The 12137-nt window shown below is 46.8% G+C and overlaps 2 protein-coding genes across 6 annotated transcripts in view; one reads left to right on the top strand and one right to left on the bottom strand.

The window, feature by feature from the left end:
• The window catches only part of LOC114869052 (serine/threonine-protein kinase PAK 3), a 25474-nt gene extending 18769 nt beyond the window's left edge, over window positions 1-6705 (top strand). For all 4 annotated transcript variants that reach the window (XM_055514544.1, XM_029172857.2, XM_029172855.2 and 1 more), the window contains 9 exons: window positions 64-238; window positions 646-709; window positions 1539-1587; window positions 1676-1788; window positions 2378-2495; window positions 2674-2773; window positions 2934-3130; window positions 3242-3379; window positions 3502-6705. In XM_055514544.1, the coding sequence (XP_055370519.1) occupies window positions 64-238; window positions 646-709; window positions 1539-1587; window positions 1676-1788; window positions 2378-2495; window positions 2674-2773; window positions 2934-3130; window positions 3242-3379; window positions 3502-3591 (1044 nt within the window). In that variant the 3' untranslated portion in view covers window positions 3592-6705. The remainder of the gene's footprint in view (window positions 1-63; window positions 239-645; window positions 710-1538; window positions 1588-1675; window positions 1789-2377; window positions 2496-2673; window positions 2774-2933; window positions 3131-3241; window positions 3380-3501) is intronic.
• Window positions 6563-12137, bottom strand: LOC114869051 (calpain-5-like). Of its 2 annotated transcripts, XM_029172851.3 has the most exons (14): window positions 11922-12137; window positions 11265-11433; window positions 10998-11193; window positions 10793-10924; window positions 10493-10701; window positions 10215-10407; window positions 9942-10132; window positions 9758-9835; window positions 9485-9680; window positions 9272-9394; window positions 8055-8257; window positions 7688-7809; window positions 7394-7530; window positions 6563-7315 (listed from the first exon to the last, which is right to left on the bottom strand). In XM_029172851.3, the coding sequence occupies exons 3-14, from the start codon at window positions 11160-11162 to the stop codon at window positions 7136-7138; spliced, it is 1929 nt and encodes a 642-aa protein (XP_029028684.1). In that variant the 5' UTR covers window positions 11163-11193; window positions 11265-11433; window positions 11922-12137; the 3' UTR covers window positions 6563-7135. The 2 variants fall into 2 exon arrangements, with proteins under 2 accessions (XP_029028684.1, XP_029028683.1); XM_029172850.3 differs by lacking the exon at window positions 11265-11433 and having other exon boundaries at window positions 11922-12135.

Here is a 12137-nt window from a genome sequence, read left to right as displayed (position 1 = left end):
ACGGGTTGTGAAGCTGCTCCGCTGCTGCCTCCGCTTGTCTTAGACAGTGTTTCCGTCCTCCAGATCTACACACGCTCTGTTATGGACCCACCAAAGCCTCCCACCCCCGTGAAAGAGGTGCTGACTCCACCGGAGTCGCAGGTTCAGCCGGAGAACACATCCAACACAATGTACCGTCACACTGACCGGCAGAGGAAGAAGTCCAAAATGACAGACGAAGAAATTCTGGAGAGACTCAGTAGGTGTCAATAGCTCAAAAATCTGACGAATTTTGATGAGTCTAGCATTTTCTTACAGTTAAAAATATAGCGTGTAAAAATGTGCACCAGCTCCCTCTAAAAATGTCTATGTCCTCATCCAGACTAATGTTGGGGACGTGACCTCTGTGTCCGCAGTGGTAGCCAGTGTCCTGATGTGCATCTGTGTTTGTGGCAGTATCGAATGACGTATTGCGTGTTAATCCAGAAGACATGTAGGGTGTTTGGTTTCCACTGGCTCCTTGCCACATATCACTTCCAGTGCACTAGTTCTGTGTACTGAAGAACTTAACCCACAAACGGGGAGCAGCAATAAAAACAAATTCAAATTTCTCTTCTCACCCACACACGGCTTAATCAATCTATGTGTGTTTTCCTTCTGACTCAGGGAGTATTGTGAGCGTGGGGGATCCCAAAAAGAAGTACACGCGCTTTGAGAAAATAGGACAAGGGTAAGTCCATCCAACAGCATCGAGCAGTGGTCACAGTTATTGAAATGGAGCAATTTCCAGAGCAGTCAGTCTGACCAAGAGACACGGAGCTGCAGCGATGGCTTTGGAGAGACAGAGGCAGAGGGACGGTTGGGCTGAATGACTGGAAGACAAGAAAGGAGAGGAAATGAGTAGGACCGTATCCTAATATGGCCCAGAGGCAGATCAGCTCTGCCAGCTCTCTCCCTCTCTCTTTGTTCATCCTAGTCTTTCTGCTTTTTAAAGTCTTTTCAGTGCTTTACATCCACAGACATACACCTGTGTGTGTGTCTGTCCTGACATGCTCACTATTTCCATATCAGATTAGGTGGCTCTGAACAGTAGATGCCTGTCTGTTTGCTCTCGGGTTATCTCCAACTTATTAGCAGCAGGAACTGTGCTGCATTATTTATGGCTTCTGACGGCACACAGGTGAGGGCGAGAGAGAGGGAGAGAGAGAGGAAATGCCAGAAGCCTATATTCCCAGCTGAAGGTTTTTAGGATCATCAGTTACGTTTCCAAATAAGGAAAGAGTGACTGCATACCATTCCCATGACTAAAGCATTGGAAAGCATCAATTCCTTGTGAATCTGCTGTTTGTGCTCATCACTGCTAAGGGAATTCAATATAAGTGAGGTTTCCACAGTGAGGTGAGCACATACTGTGTCTCAAAACACAACCGAAGGAAGCCTCTGTTGATTGTTTACCCTGTGGTTGTGCTGTAGCAATTTATTTATTTAATTTTTTATATAACAGTATTCTTAAAAACTAATGAATAAATGTGTTTAAATATGTGTAAATCTTCTTACAGAGCGTCGGGCACCGTGTACACTGCCATAGACATTGCGACTGGCCAAGAGGTAAAGCCTGCTGCTGCACAGTTCCCTTTCTCTGCTACTCTGCCAGGTCTGCACTTATTCTGAACCACGGATTTATGTGTTTTCTCAGGTGGCCATTAAGCAGATGAACCTGCAGCAGCAGCCCAAGAAAGAGCTGATCATAAATGAGATCTTGGTCATGAGGGAAAACAAAAACTCCAACATAGTGAACTACCTGGACAGGTCGGTTTATACTGAAACATAAGTGGAGTGTTTGCTCCCCCTGTGCAAACATGATGCAGACAGTGAGATATTTAATCTGCAGCGTATGAAACCATTCCTGTTTTTTTTTAACTTCAGACTCAAAGTAACTGTACAAACTGTTACTGTTTTTACCTTATATTTATCTTTAGTTAATAAAAAACAGAGTGCAGGTCAGCTGTCATCATGATGACATTGAGGAATCCTTGATGCCTCCGTTTCGGGGCATTTTCTTCTTCTTTTTCACGAGCACCGTCTTCTTCTTCTTCCCGATTCTTGTGGTGGTTAGCTTTTGTCTTAAAGTGCATCACTGCCACCTACTGGTGGTACAAATACAGTTCTATCTTTGCTGTCTGCCATCACAAATTGATGCATGTACTGTACGGCTGCAGCTGATGCATCATCAAGCCCACAATACTTAAGCTATAAAGATGCTTATTTTAGCTTTTCTCATCGTCTGCAATGCTAATAATTGCTCATTTACCAACGTTTGATCTGTACATAACTAAACAATATTCTTAATAATAATCCTAATCATTTTTCTTTTGCCCATTTTTTCTTTCTGGTGTAGCTACTTGGTGGGAGATGAGCTATGGGTAGTGATGGAGTATTTGGCTGGTGGCTCATTGACTGATGTAGTAACTGAGACCTGCATGGATGAGGGCCAGATTGCAGCAGTCTGCAGAGAGGTAAGAGGCCAAGATTAGACAGCAGCATGACCACTCAGCACCTCTGTGATTATGACTGCATGTAAAATCACAGAGAGAAAAAATATCCAATGTTTATTTGTATCTAAACAAGCTGCTCTTTACATAGTGTATAGGACTTTAGAACGATATGTCTTTAAGCTTTATTCTTCCTTCATAGTGTCTTCAAGCCCTGGACTTTCTTCACTCCAACCAGGTGATCCACAGAGATATCAAGAGCGACAATATCCTTCTGGGCATGGATGGATCTGTCAAGCTTAGTAAGTCATCACTTTTAAATGGCTTTAGTATGAATCGCAGGGAATGAAAAGTAGATTATGCTCAGTCAACAATATTCAGGATTTTATTAAGTGAAACATCATTTCAACAAAATATGGGCAAATACAAAAGCTAACGCTGACTCCGTCTTTTGTTCTGCAGCCGACTTTGGCTTCTGTGCTCAGATCACTCCAGAACAGAACAAGCGCAGCACCATGGTGGGAACGCCCTACTGGATGGCACCAGAGGTTGTGACTCGAAAGGCCTATGGGCCCAAAGTGGACATCTGGTCTCTGGGAATCATGGCGATAGAGATGGTTGAGGGAGAACCACCCTACCTGAATGAGAATCCACTCAGGGTAGGACATGTCGTCCAGCCCCAGTACACACACGCCTTATGTCAGCACCTCAGGTCAAACACTCACATTTTCCTCCTCGTGATCTGTCTCTGTCTGACCCGAACCTTCCAGGCGCTGTACCTGATAGCTACAAATGGGACTCCGGAGCTGCAAAACCCAGAGAGGTTGTCATCCGTGTTCAGAGACTTCCTCAACCGCTGTCTGGAGATGGACGTGGACCGCAGAGGCTCTGCCAAGGAGCTGCTCCAGGTAAACTGACACATCAGGCACACACGCATGCAGCTTCTGCTTGTGCTACTATTTTCATCTCTCTCAGTTTTATCTTCAGTTTTGATCAAGTTGCCACTAAATGTCCGTCTGTCCATCTGCAGCACTCCTTCCTCAAGCTGGCGAAGCCTCTATCCAGCCTGACGCCTCTGATTGTAGCTGCGAAGGAAGCCATAAAGAACAGCAGTCGCTAGGGTGTGCTCCCTATCCGCACCCGAGGCTGGACCCTTGCCTGTGACGTGTCCGCTCATGTGGGATGGGGTTTGGGTGTGTGTGCGCTGCAGGGCGAGGGGGTTTGTGTGACTCACGGTGACGGCACGAGGACAAACGCCCCCCAGGCCTCACATGTAGGATGGACACCTGGCCTTGCGAACTCTCGGCCCATGCTGCTGAAAAAGACCTTGCCTCCTCGTTTACTTCTCCAGCACTCTGTACATGTAGAGCAGCCTATCACAAGTATGTGTATGCGAGTGTGTGTGTGTGCGTGTGTGTGTGTGTGTGTGCGTGTGTGTGTGTGTGTGTGTGTGTGTGTGTGTGTGTGTGTGTGTGTGTGTGTGTGTGTGTGTGTGTGTGTGTGTGTGTGTGTGTGTGTGCGTTAGTGCACATCGCGGTGCGTCCTATGTCCCGTCTAGGAGGCAGTTGCTTCCAAACAAAAATAAAAAGGGGTTAAAATATTGTGCTCAATTTCAAGAAGAGGCTTCGGGAGTGAGGAGGTGAAACTGACAGGATTCCTCGCTGCTGAGCTTTAGGCCCGGTCCTAAACCCACCGAGGAGCGCGATGAGGCCACACCGACACCTGATGTGAGAGAGGGACTCTGGGCCCAGTGTTTGCCTGCATGACTATGACTCTGTAAAGAAACCGAGCTACTGCGCTGCAGATTGTCACATCCCAAGGTGGCATCTTTCCATGTGTGTGTGTGTGTGTGTGTGTGTGTGTGTAGGGGTGCAGCTACAGGGACTGAGGTCAGTAATAATTTCACTTTACCTATGCCAGCTTTAAACACAATTAATCCATTTTGTAATAATACAGAGATACAGGTCCCACATTTCATTCCAGCCTCACCTGCATTAGTGATGGTTAGTTGAAGTTAAGTTACTGACGTGCGCTGGCTCTCAGACTCACATGTGGTCATTAGAACCCTGCAACGCTTCAAATTTGTCTCGTCATTTGTGACCTTTGTTGACGTAGGCACGGGCACATAATGAATTCCATACCATGGACAGTAAAGACTTGTCACAACATTTTACATTTTAAAGACTGTCTGTTTCATTAACAATGTTTAACTTTTAATCTGCTAATTAGACAGAACATGTGAAACAGACGAGTGCATGGATCGTGATTGAACATCTCAAATAGGATCATCCATAGATATTTATTATGCCTTTCTATGTTGTGTGTCTCTAATGATTTGAAGCCGTTTCTCTAACAAATAAATGTCTAGAAGGAAGGAAACAAACAGTAAATCTGAGATTTAAAGTATAGTCTTTATTGTTCCTTGTTTATGGTGCTGGGACACGGTGGACAGTATGTAGCCCTAAATCCACACATTTCATTGTTTTTGTCTCTCTTTTCTATGACATTATAAAACAGACGATCATGTAGTTATTTACTTACAGTGAGTTAGAGGTCTATGGACACGCTTCGCCACAGTTTTATCCTCAATCATCTCTGTATCCTGTGACAAAAGGAACAAGATGGAACATAGAAACAATAGATGGATTGAAGATAAATAATATTTATTTAGTCCACAACAAAACATGTCTGTTTGCATGTGGTCATTTGAATAAATCTACCAATTTTTTGTATTACTATTAGGAGCTGAAATATAAAACACAGACAAAATAGTTTGTTTCTGTTTTTCTCTGATTCAAACAGTGATTTGGCAGATTAGACCACTATGCTGTGACCACAGTCTGAATTGAATGCCGGCATTATCTCGACCCACTGTTCCAGGTGAACGTTCACGTCCGAGTGGTTGTTGTTCATCTACAGTCGGATGAGGCTTCGCTCCTTTGTGCTTGGTTTTTTTTTCATGCTCTCTCTGACTTCGTTGGTGGTTTGTGTGTGGTTTTCTGGACGCGTGGCACATGGTTGCACTGGTACCGAGTACAAGTGCCAACCGATGATTGTAAACTGTCCCGATGAGAGCTGAGAAGCGCGTTGGCGGTGTCTCATTCTTTGCTGACATCTGTTTCCCGCATGCGGACTCCTGTACAGACGTTCTCCATGTGTCAGTATGCGCTCGCTCCAGCAGCCGTGTCCCGTGTGCTGTGCTGTGCATCCCTCTGTGCGAGAGCGTGCGACTGTGTGTGTACGAGGGCTACCTCAACCTGCACTAGAATATGCCTCACGCGTGTGTCCACCTTGACTCTGAGGTGCTGGGTAGCTGCTTAGTCACACTGTACCTCTATTGTACAGCAAATGTACAGAGAAGATCAAGGAGTGACGTTAGGAGGATGCAACAGACTTCATGCATGTAAAACCAACTATACACTGTATCTCATCTTCGAATAGGTTAAGATTGTTACGTATGTATGTATGTATGTAAATATAATGGGAGAACACCCCTTTTTGAGAAGTATGTAACGTAAAATGACAATATTCAGGTTGCTATGGTACTTATCAATACATGTTTTGCACCCTGGAAGTCAAAAGAAGTGAAGAAGAAGCAACCCCCACACACTCCCGGATGCAGCGCTCCTGTTTGGGCTTTATCGGACTCTCCTCCACCGGGACAGAGCCAACGAAGGCTGGATTCTGTGTGCGGGCCCACACAGTCTGAGTGTCGGTACGTGCGCGTGGCCCGCCGGGGCACTTCACTGACCCCGGGACCTTTGGCCTCTGCCCCATGTACAGGTCTGAACTATGAGCACAAAGGTGAATTATGGGACGAGCCGCCGCTGACGTGCCCCTTCTCTGTGGTTGCTCCTGTACATTCCTATCTTCTGAATGTGTAAACCTGTACATGTGGTGTGAAAATTCCTCTATTAATGTGTATCAAGAGAATGGAACAAAGACAAAAAATGTTACTTTTTAAATTATTATTATCATTATTATTATTATTACTCTTATTATTGTCTAGCTTTGTAAAACTGCTGATCCATCTGGCATACCTCAGCAGGCCTTTCCCCATCTTGGAAAAAGGACAAAAGATGATGGGAAAATGAGGTTTTGGATAAACTATTTTTAATTGTGGTTGAAGCAATAGACTTTTTGAACTTTGAATTGTGCATGGCTGTGTCTTGAGTGTAAAAAAAATATTGCAGTTTGGGAACTGGACGGAAATAAAAAGCGGAAGAAAACCCAAGTCGTGGCGATGCCTGTGGGTTATTGTGGCTTTTAGATTGTGTTTGAATTTCTATTTGGTGTTTAATCAATAATCATGAGAGTTCATTAATATGAAGACGCTCATTTATTCAGTGTATATGTAGTGTGTGTTTTATTTAATTGACAAATTGATGCCGTGGCTCACAGTTTGTGAGGGTAGCTTTTAAGAGAAATAATGATATCTTCAATATAAAACATCTTATAAATTATGCAAAGAAATATTTTAGAGGTATTTAAAAACAACAGGGAGTGACTCTCGAGCACTGCCAGTAATTCACCATCCTGTAGTAACGGTAAATGTGTAACGCTAGGAAGCAGACTGATGCTGCTGATGGGTTCGGTCCATTGTCTATGTACTGAGACGTTCGCTGCACAGTTGAGCGCTGCGAAGGACGGCGCTCGCTCCCAGGTCACATGGCGGTCAGCTGCGTGGAAGTGACGATCTTCAGGCTGATGGTGCCGGGCATGTCTCCACCCGCCTGGCCTCGCTTCCTCAGCTGGAGCCTCTGGGGGCTGCTGGTGTCGTTCACTGAGCCGGGCAGCACCACCTGGCCCATGAATTCATCCTGCACAGCGTTACTGTTCCAAATCTCAGGAGAAAAGAAGCACAAAAACACAATGAATACCGAGGAATTACAGTCGCGAGGAGGCGATGGCGTCCTTCCTACCTCCACAGTAATGGGCTTTGCAGGCTTCTTCCTGTAGAAGATGCCGCTGGTCTTAAACTCTGGCTGCAAGGTGTCCTTCTTGATGGTGGATTGCACTGACTTTCCCTCACAGTATATGATCACATAGGGGTCTGCACCTGTGTGAACACAAACAGACGACGTGGAATGAACGCATGGATTTTCTTCTCTAACATCAGCCTTAAAACAGCCCAACGTAATTCAGTTATACTGACTATTTGGAGGCGCTCAGTTACAGTAACTCTAAGTACAAAGTTGGAGTAAAGCCTGTTTGACCTCCTGTCTTGTCCTGATTCTGCAGCCTCTCAGCTCCGAGGACATAGACGTGAGTCACAGCTTGTGGGTATCCAACAAATGAACTCCAGCATCTGACTCTGGGTTTATCCTGTATCAGCTCCCTGCGAGAGGAAAGAGAATACATGTGAATAGAATGGATAAACTCTTAACTCTCATTAGAGGTGAACACACCGATTTGTGTGCTTTTCTTGGACGTTTTCCATCCCTCTAACACGAACAGCCCAGGAACATGTGAAAGCGTCCTGTTCAGTATGACATCAGACTGCTTCTGTCTGCCAACGTGACTCACGTTCACGCTGCTCGCTCACACTGACTCAGCCGCAGCTCCGCCACCACTGTTCAGTACCTGCAGTCCGACTCGGCCTCAGTGTACACGCGGATCATGTAGTCCCCCAGCGTCTCGGGCTTGAAGGTGGTGGGGATGATGATGTAGCGGCCCCGGTGCAGTGTGCACCTCATGAACACCGTCCGGGAGTTGATGTAGGTGGAGGTTGCCACACAATCCTGGGTGAGGATGTCATGCATGCGATACTTCCTGTTCAACTCCACCTTGGCAAAGGAAACCATTCATTTAGTGTCAATTCAGAAACCAGTGAACAAATCAGCAGCATCTGGAAGAGCATTGAGTTCTGCACAGTAGTACTATCACTGATTACTCTGCCCCCTGGTGGCAAGGTGAGGTATGACTATAATATACATTTGGTTATTCAGTGAATGGGTTATACTGAAGTATAGCAGCTTCACAGGATGGTCAGATCTGTATAGAAGTCTGAAATAGCTGCCAGTTGTGACTAAAATGCAAACACACACTGAAAGAAAGGAAGAAAATGTAGACACAGCGTCTGGAGTCGATCACACAAACGAGGAGGAAGTCAGCAATGACCACAAATGACAAGGGTCAAATCCAGGGTTAAGTTGAGTGAGGTTTAACAGGCCTTCACTTGTGTTGCAGAAGCTTTTAGTGCAAATGACATTACACAAAACGTGAGGTCATGCTTGAATGTAAAAAATCTAGTTTGCTACGTTTCAAAGCTGCTTTAACAAACAAAACAAAACTTGGAACAGTAGCTGCATTTTCACATACAAAAACCTTCAACCTGGAGGAAGGTGTTTACAACAGAGAAAAAGATAAAACTGTTTGTAGCTCATAAATGATGTAACTCATGCATTTGGAGCCGTATCAGTCATGGGAGCACTGAGCTTCTTCTACAGCGTGACTTTAAATGCTGCTTTGAGCTTGACACAGTCGCCTCTGGGCGAAATGCTCTGTTTGGCTTCTGATCAACTCATGTAATGTTGGCCTGTCATTAGAAACAGCCAGCACATCAATTGTCTGAGAGGCCAAATGACTTGTGTGAATGGAAGCCAGCATGTGATGGAATGAGCCCGTTTTCCTCCAAAATAAACGCACATTAGACTAATGACCTTTGTGTAATGTAACTAGCCAGACAAACAGCACTGTTTACACTGATCTGCAGCAAAGAATATTATAATAACCTTTCCTGATCCATTATTAAATGTTTATTAGACCATGAAAGGAGAGAGGTGACGTGGAGCTCTTACCCTGAAGACACCAAAGCCAATGCTCAGATTTTCTCCACGACCTTCTTTTCGGTAGATCTTCAAGTCTCGCTGTTGTAAGGAGATCAGGGCCTCCTCCGTTTCATTTTTAATGTCAAACAAATACTGCGAAAGACACCAAAGAGGAGTGAACGTGCAGCACGTGATCCATGCGCAGGAATGTGGATCACCGCGAGCCCTCGCGTCCGCCCGCACCTGTGGGTTCTGCAGGAACGTGGGCCTGTAGTTGGCGCAGCCGCCGCAGCGGTTCAGCAGCGGGTCGGCGTTTTTGTTCCAGCTCCCGAAGTGGACGGCCTCGTGCCACGTCTTCTGGACGCTGATCACGGACGTGTTCACCAGGCGGCACACGTCCACGTCGGTGAAGAACTTGCACCAGTCCGTGAACGACATCCTGCGGACGCCAACGGATCGCGCGTTACAGAACCGAGGGGGGGGGGGCAGTCGTCTCCGCAGTTGGTCTGAACTTACCAGAACTCCCCATCGTCCTCCACTGTGATGCCCAGGTTCTTCCTCTCTGTATCGCCGACCTTTGTCCACTCCTCAGAGCTGACAAACAACAAGCAAAGCACATTAATGATAAGCTAATTAATCACTTCACAAAGGTGAGCTGTTCGCTGATAAAACGCCTGCATGACCTTTGACCCCTTCCTACCTGTCGCTCCAGGCTCCTTTCCACTCGATCTTGCCCCACGGGTTCCTGAGGCGGATCAGAGGGATGGTCTCATTCTTGAAGAAGGCAATCAGCCCGTGACCCAAGCGCACCCTCTTCACCGCGGTCACCGAGTAGGCGTGGCCTTTCACCAGCCCGTTCGCCATCTTCAGCTCGATTTCATGGGGCTGCGCCTGATCAGACGACAGAAGCAGGGTTCTGCTCTGCGACCTCCGTTACGGCAACGAACCGGACAAACGGCGAGGAAGCACAAACCTTGATGGAGCTGCTTATGATCCCTCCGCGCTCGTAGACCTGCAGCAGATCCGCGAACAGCCGGTCCTGCTTTTCCTTGTCTTTGTAATAAGCAGCTTCTTCCAGGTTGATGGCTTCAACCACAGCGCCACTGAAATCCACCACGGCGTCACCGGTGTTCCCTCCCTCCAGAGCTTCGTAGCAGCCGGCGAGCCTGGACATCCATGAAGCAATTCAATGTGTTCGTTACACACATTAGCGCTACATTAACACATGTTTAGCAAAGGTCCGCCACTGACTTGGCGTAGGCCTTCTCCAGCAGCGCACTCCAGAACTCGTTGCGCGTCTTGGAGTGACAGTAGATGAGCTCCCCGTTGATGGTGGGCAGCCGGTCGTCCACCACCACATCCACCCACTTTCCAAAGACCCAAAACTGAAAGTGGAAAATTCCCGCGTAGCCCTCAGAGTGGTTCAAATCCCAGTCCTGCTCCTTCCAGTCAGGAATTACCTGGAAACGCACACAACGCGACGGATGCCGGTGTCACTAACGAGTCGGCGAGATGAGGAGAAGTTGTGCCCGCTCCCAGAATGCACCTCACCTTCTTCCAGAGGTTTGGCTTCAGAGCCAAACAGGCGCAGGCAGCAACAAACCAGCAGTTTCCCACAACGCCTTGGTTCAGGTCATTGGAGCTGATGCCCTCCACAAACAGATGGGGCTCGTTGGTTATTTCCTGTGACAGAGAGGCGACAACATGGACTTTATGTGCATTACACAGTGTATGGTGCGTTTAAGTCACCACTCACCCCCGGGCGCTTCCACACCACAGTACCAGGAGGAGGCTTCCTGAAATAGATGGAGGAATTGTTGGCAGGAAATTCTGGGTCTTCGAACAGCGTCTTGTGGCTGATGCAGGTCCTCTTCAGCTCAGCATAGTGCTGGTTTTTGTACGGGGTGGCAGACGAGAACATGGTCCCGATCCAGAAGCCTCACATCTGCAGACTGGGAGCAAACACAGGGCTTTGAGCTCAATACTGGACTTCATGTGAGCAGGGCTTCTTTCTTTCTCTAACCTCAGAGACTGAGCATTTTTCGGACAAAGTGCTCCCTGTAATTCCTGGCACTCCTCTGTCCCACAACAATAGCAGCCTGTCCTGTCCAGTCTGGGTTTACTGCTCTAATCTCAGTTTAATGGGCTGGCGGAGTCGCGTTATTATGTTGCTCCTCTGTCAGTCCTGTCGACTGAGACGGATAGAAAAGCTAAATAATGACACCATTCATACAACAAACCCATGGACATGATGGACACACCACAGGACGGTCTGACTTCAGCTGTCAGACGCAGTAAAAACATAACACTGTGTTTAGAGCATCTGAAGGAAGCATTGTTTTCATACAGTGGTCGACGGTACAGTGTTGCTGAGCAACAAACTAAGCGTTCAAAAAGCCTCTTATCACCCTAAAACACATTTACGGACAGGTAATGAAATGTTGAAGCCATAATTGCAACATCTAAGAAGCTGCTGCTGAGTCAGCAGCGATCGCTTCCTACCCCACAACGCGGAAGGCGTGAGGTGCAGTACAGTACCTGTGCATGACACCCACCACACCCAGATCTGCAGTCAGAATGAGACCTGAGCTGACTTTTACAGTGAACTGTACACAAACATTTAAGCTGGAACAAACTCATCTAAGGATGAGGTCAGTCAAATCTTAAATGCAAAACTCACCTGTGGCTTCAGTTCTATCAACCAGCTGTAGAGCTGCTGTGAGATAAGTTAAATTTAGTCCCGAGCTGTTGGTGTAACCTGCATCACACACAACACAAGTCTTCTTCCAGTCATTCACGCGCACACATTCTCCGAGAACTGGTCCGACGAGCTCCGCTCCACAGCAGGAAGTGGATTGAACTGTTAACACGGTGATTGTGAGTGGGAGGAAGACCG

Source organism: Betta splendens, chromosome 14 (genome assembly GCF_900634795.4).
Source record: "Betta splendens chromosome 14, fBetSpl5.4, whole genome shotgun sequence".
Taxonomy (NCBI): domain Eukaryota; kingdom Metazoa; phylum Chordata; class Actinopteri; order Anabantiformes; family Osphronemidae; genus Betta; species Betta splendens.
This window is presented reverse-complemented; position numbering and strand designations above follow the sequence as displayed.

Bases quoted from the DNA above. Each gene is read 5' to 3' on its own strand.
- LOC114869051 (XM_029172851.3), bottom strand. From the start codon at position 11,162: ATGTTCTCGTCTGCCACCCCGTACAAAAACCAGCACTATGCTGAGCTG. The intron at 10,133-10,214 runs GTTTGTGCTTCC...TCGTCTGATCAG, and splicing joins TCATAAGCAGCTCCATCAAG to GCGCAGCCCCATGAAATCGA. The intron at 7,810-8,054 runs GTACTGAACAGT...TTCCTCTCGCAG, and splicing joins GAGGCCGAGTCGGACTGCAG to GGAGCTGATACAGGATAAAC.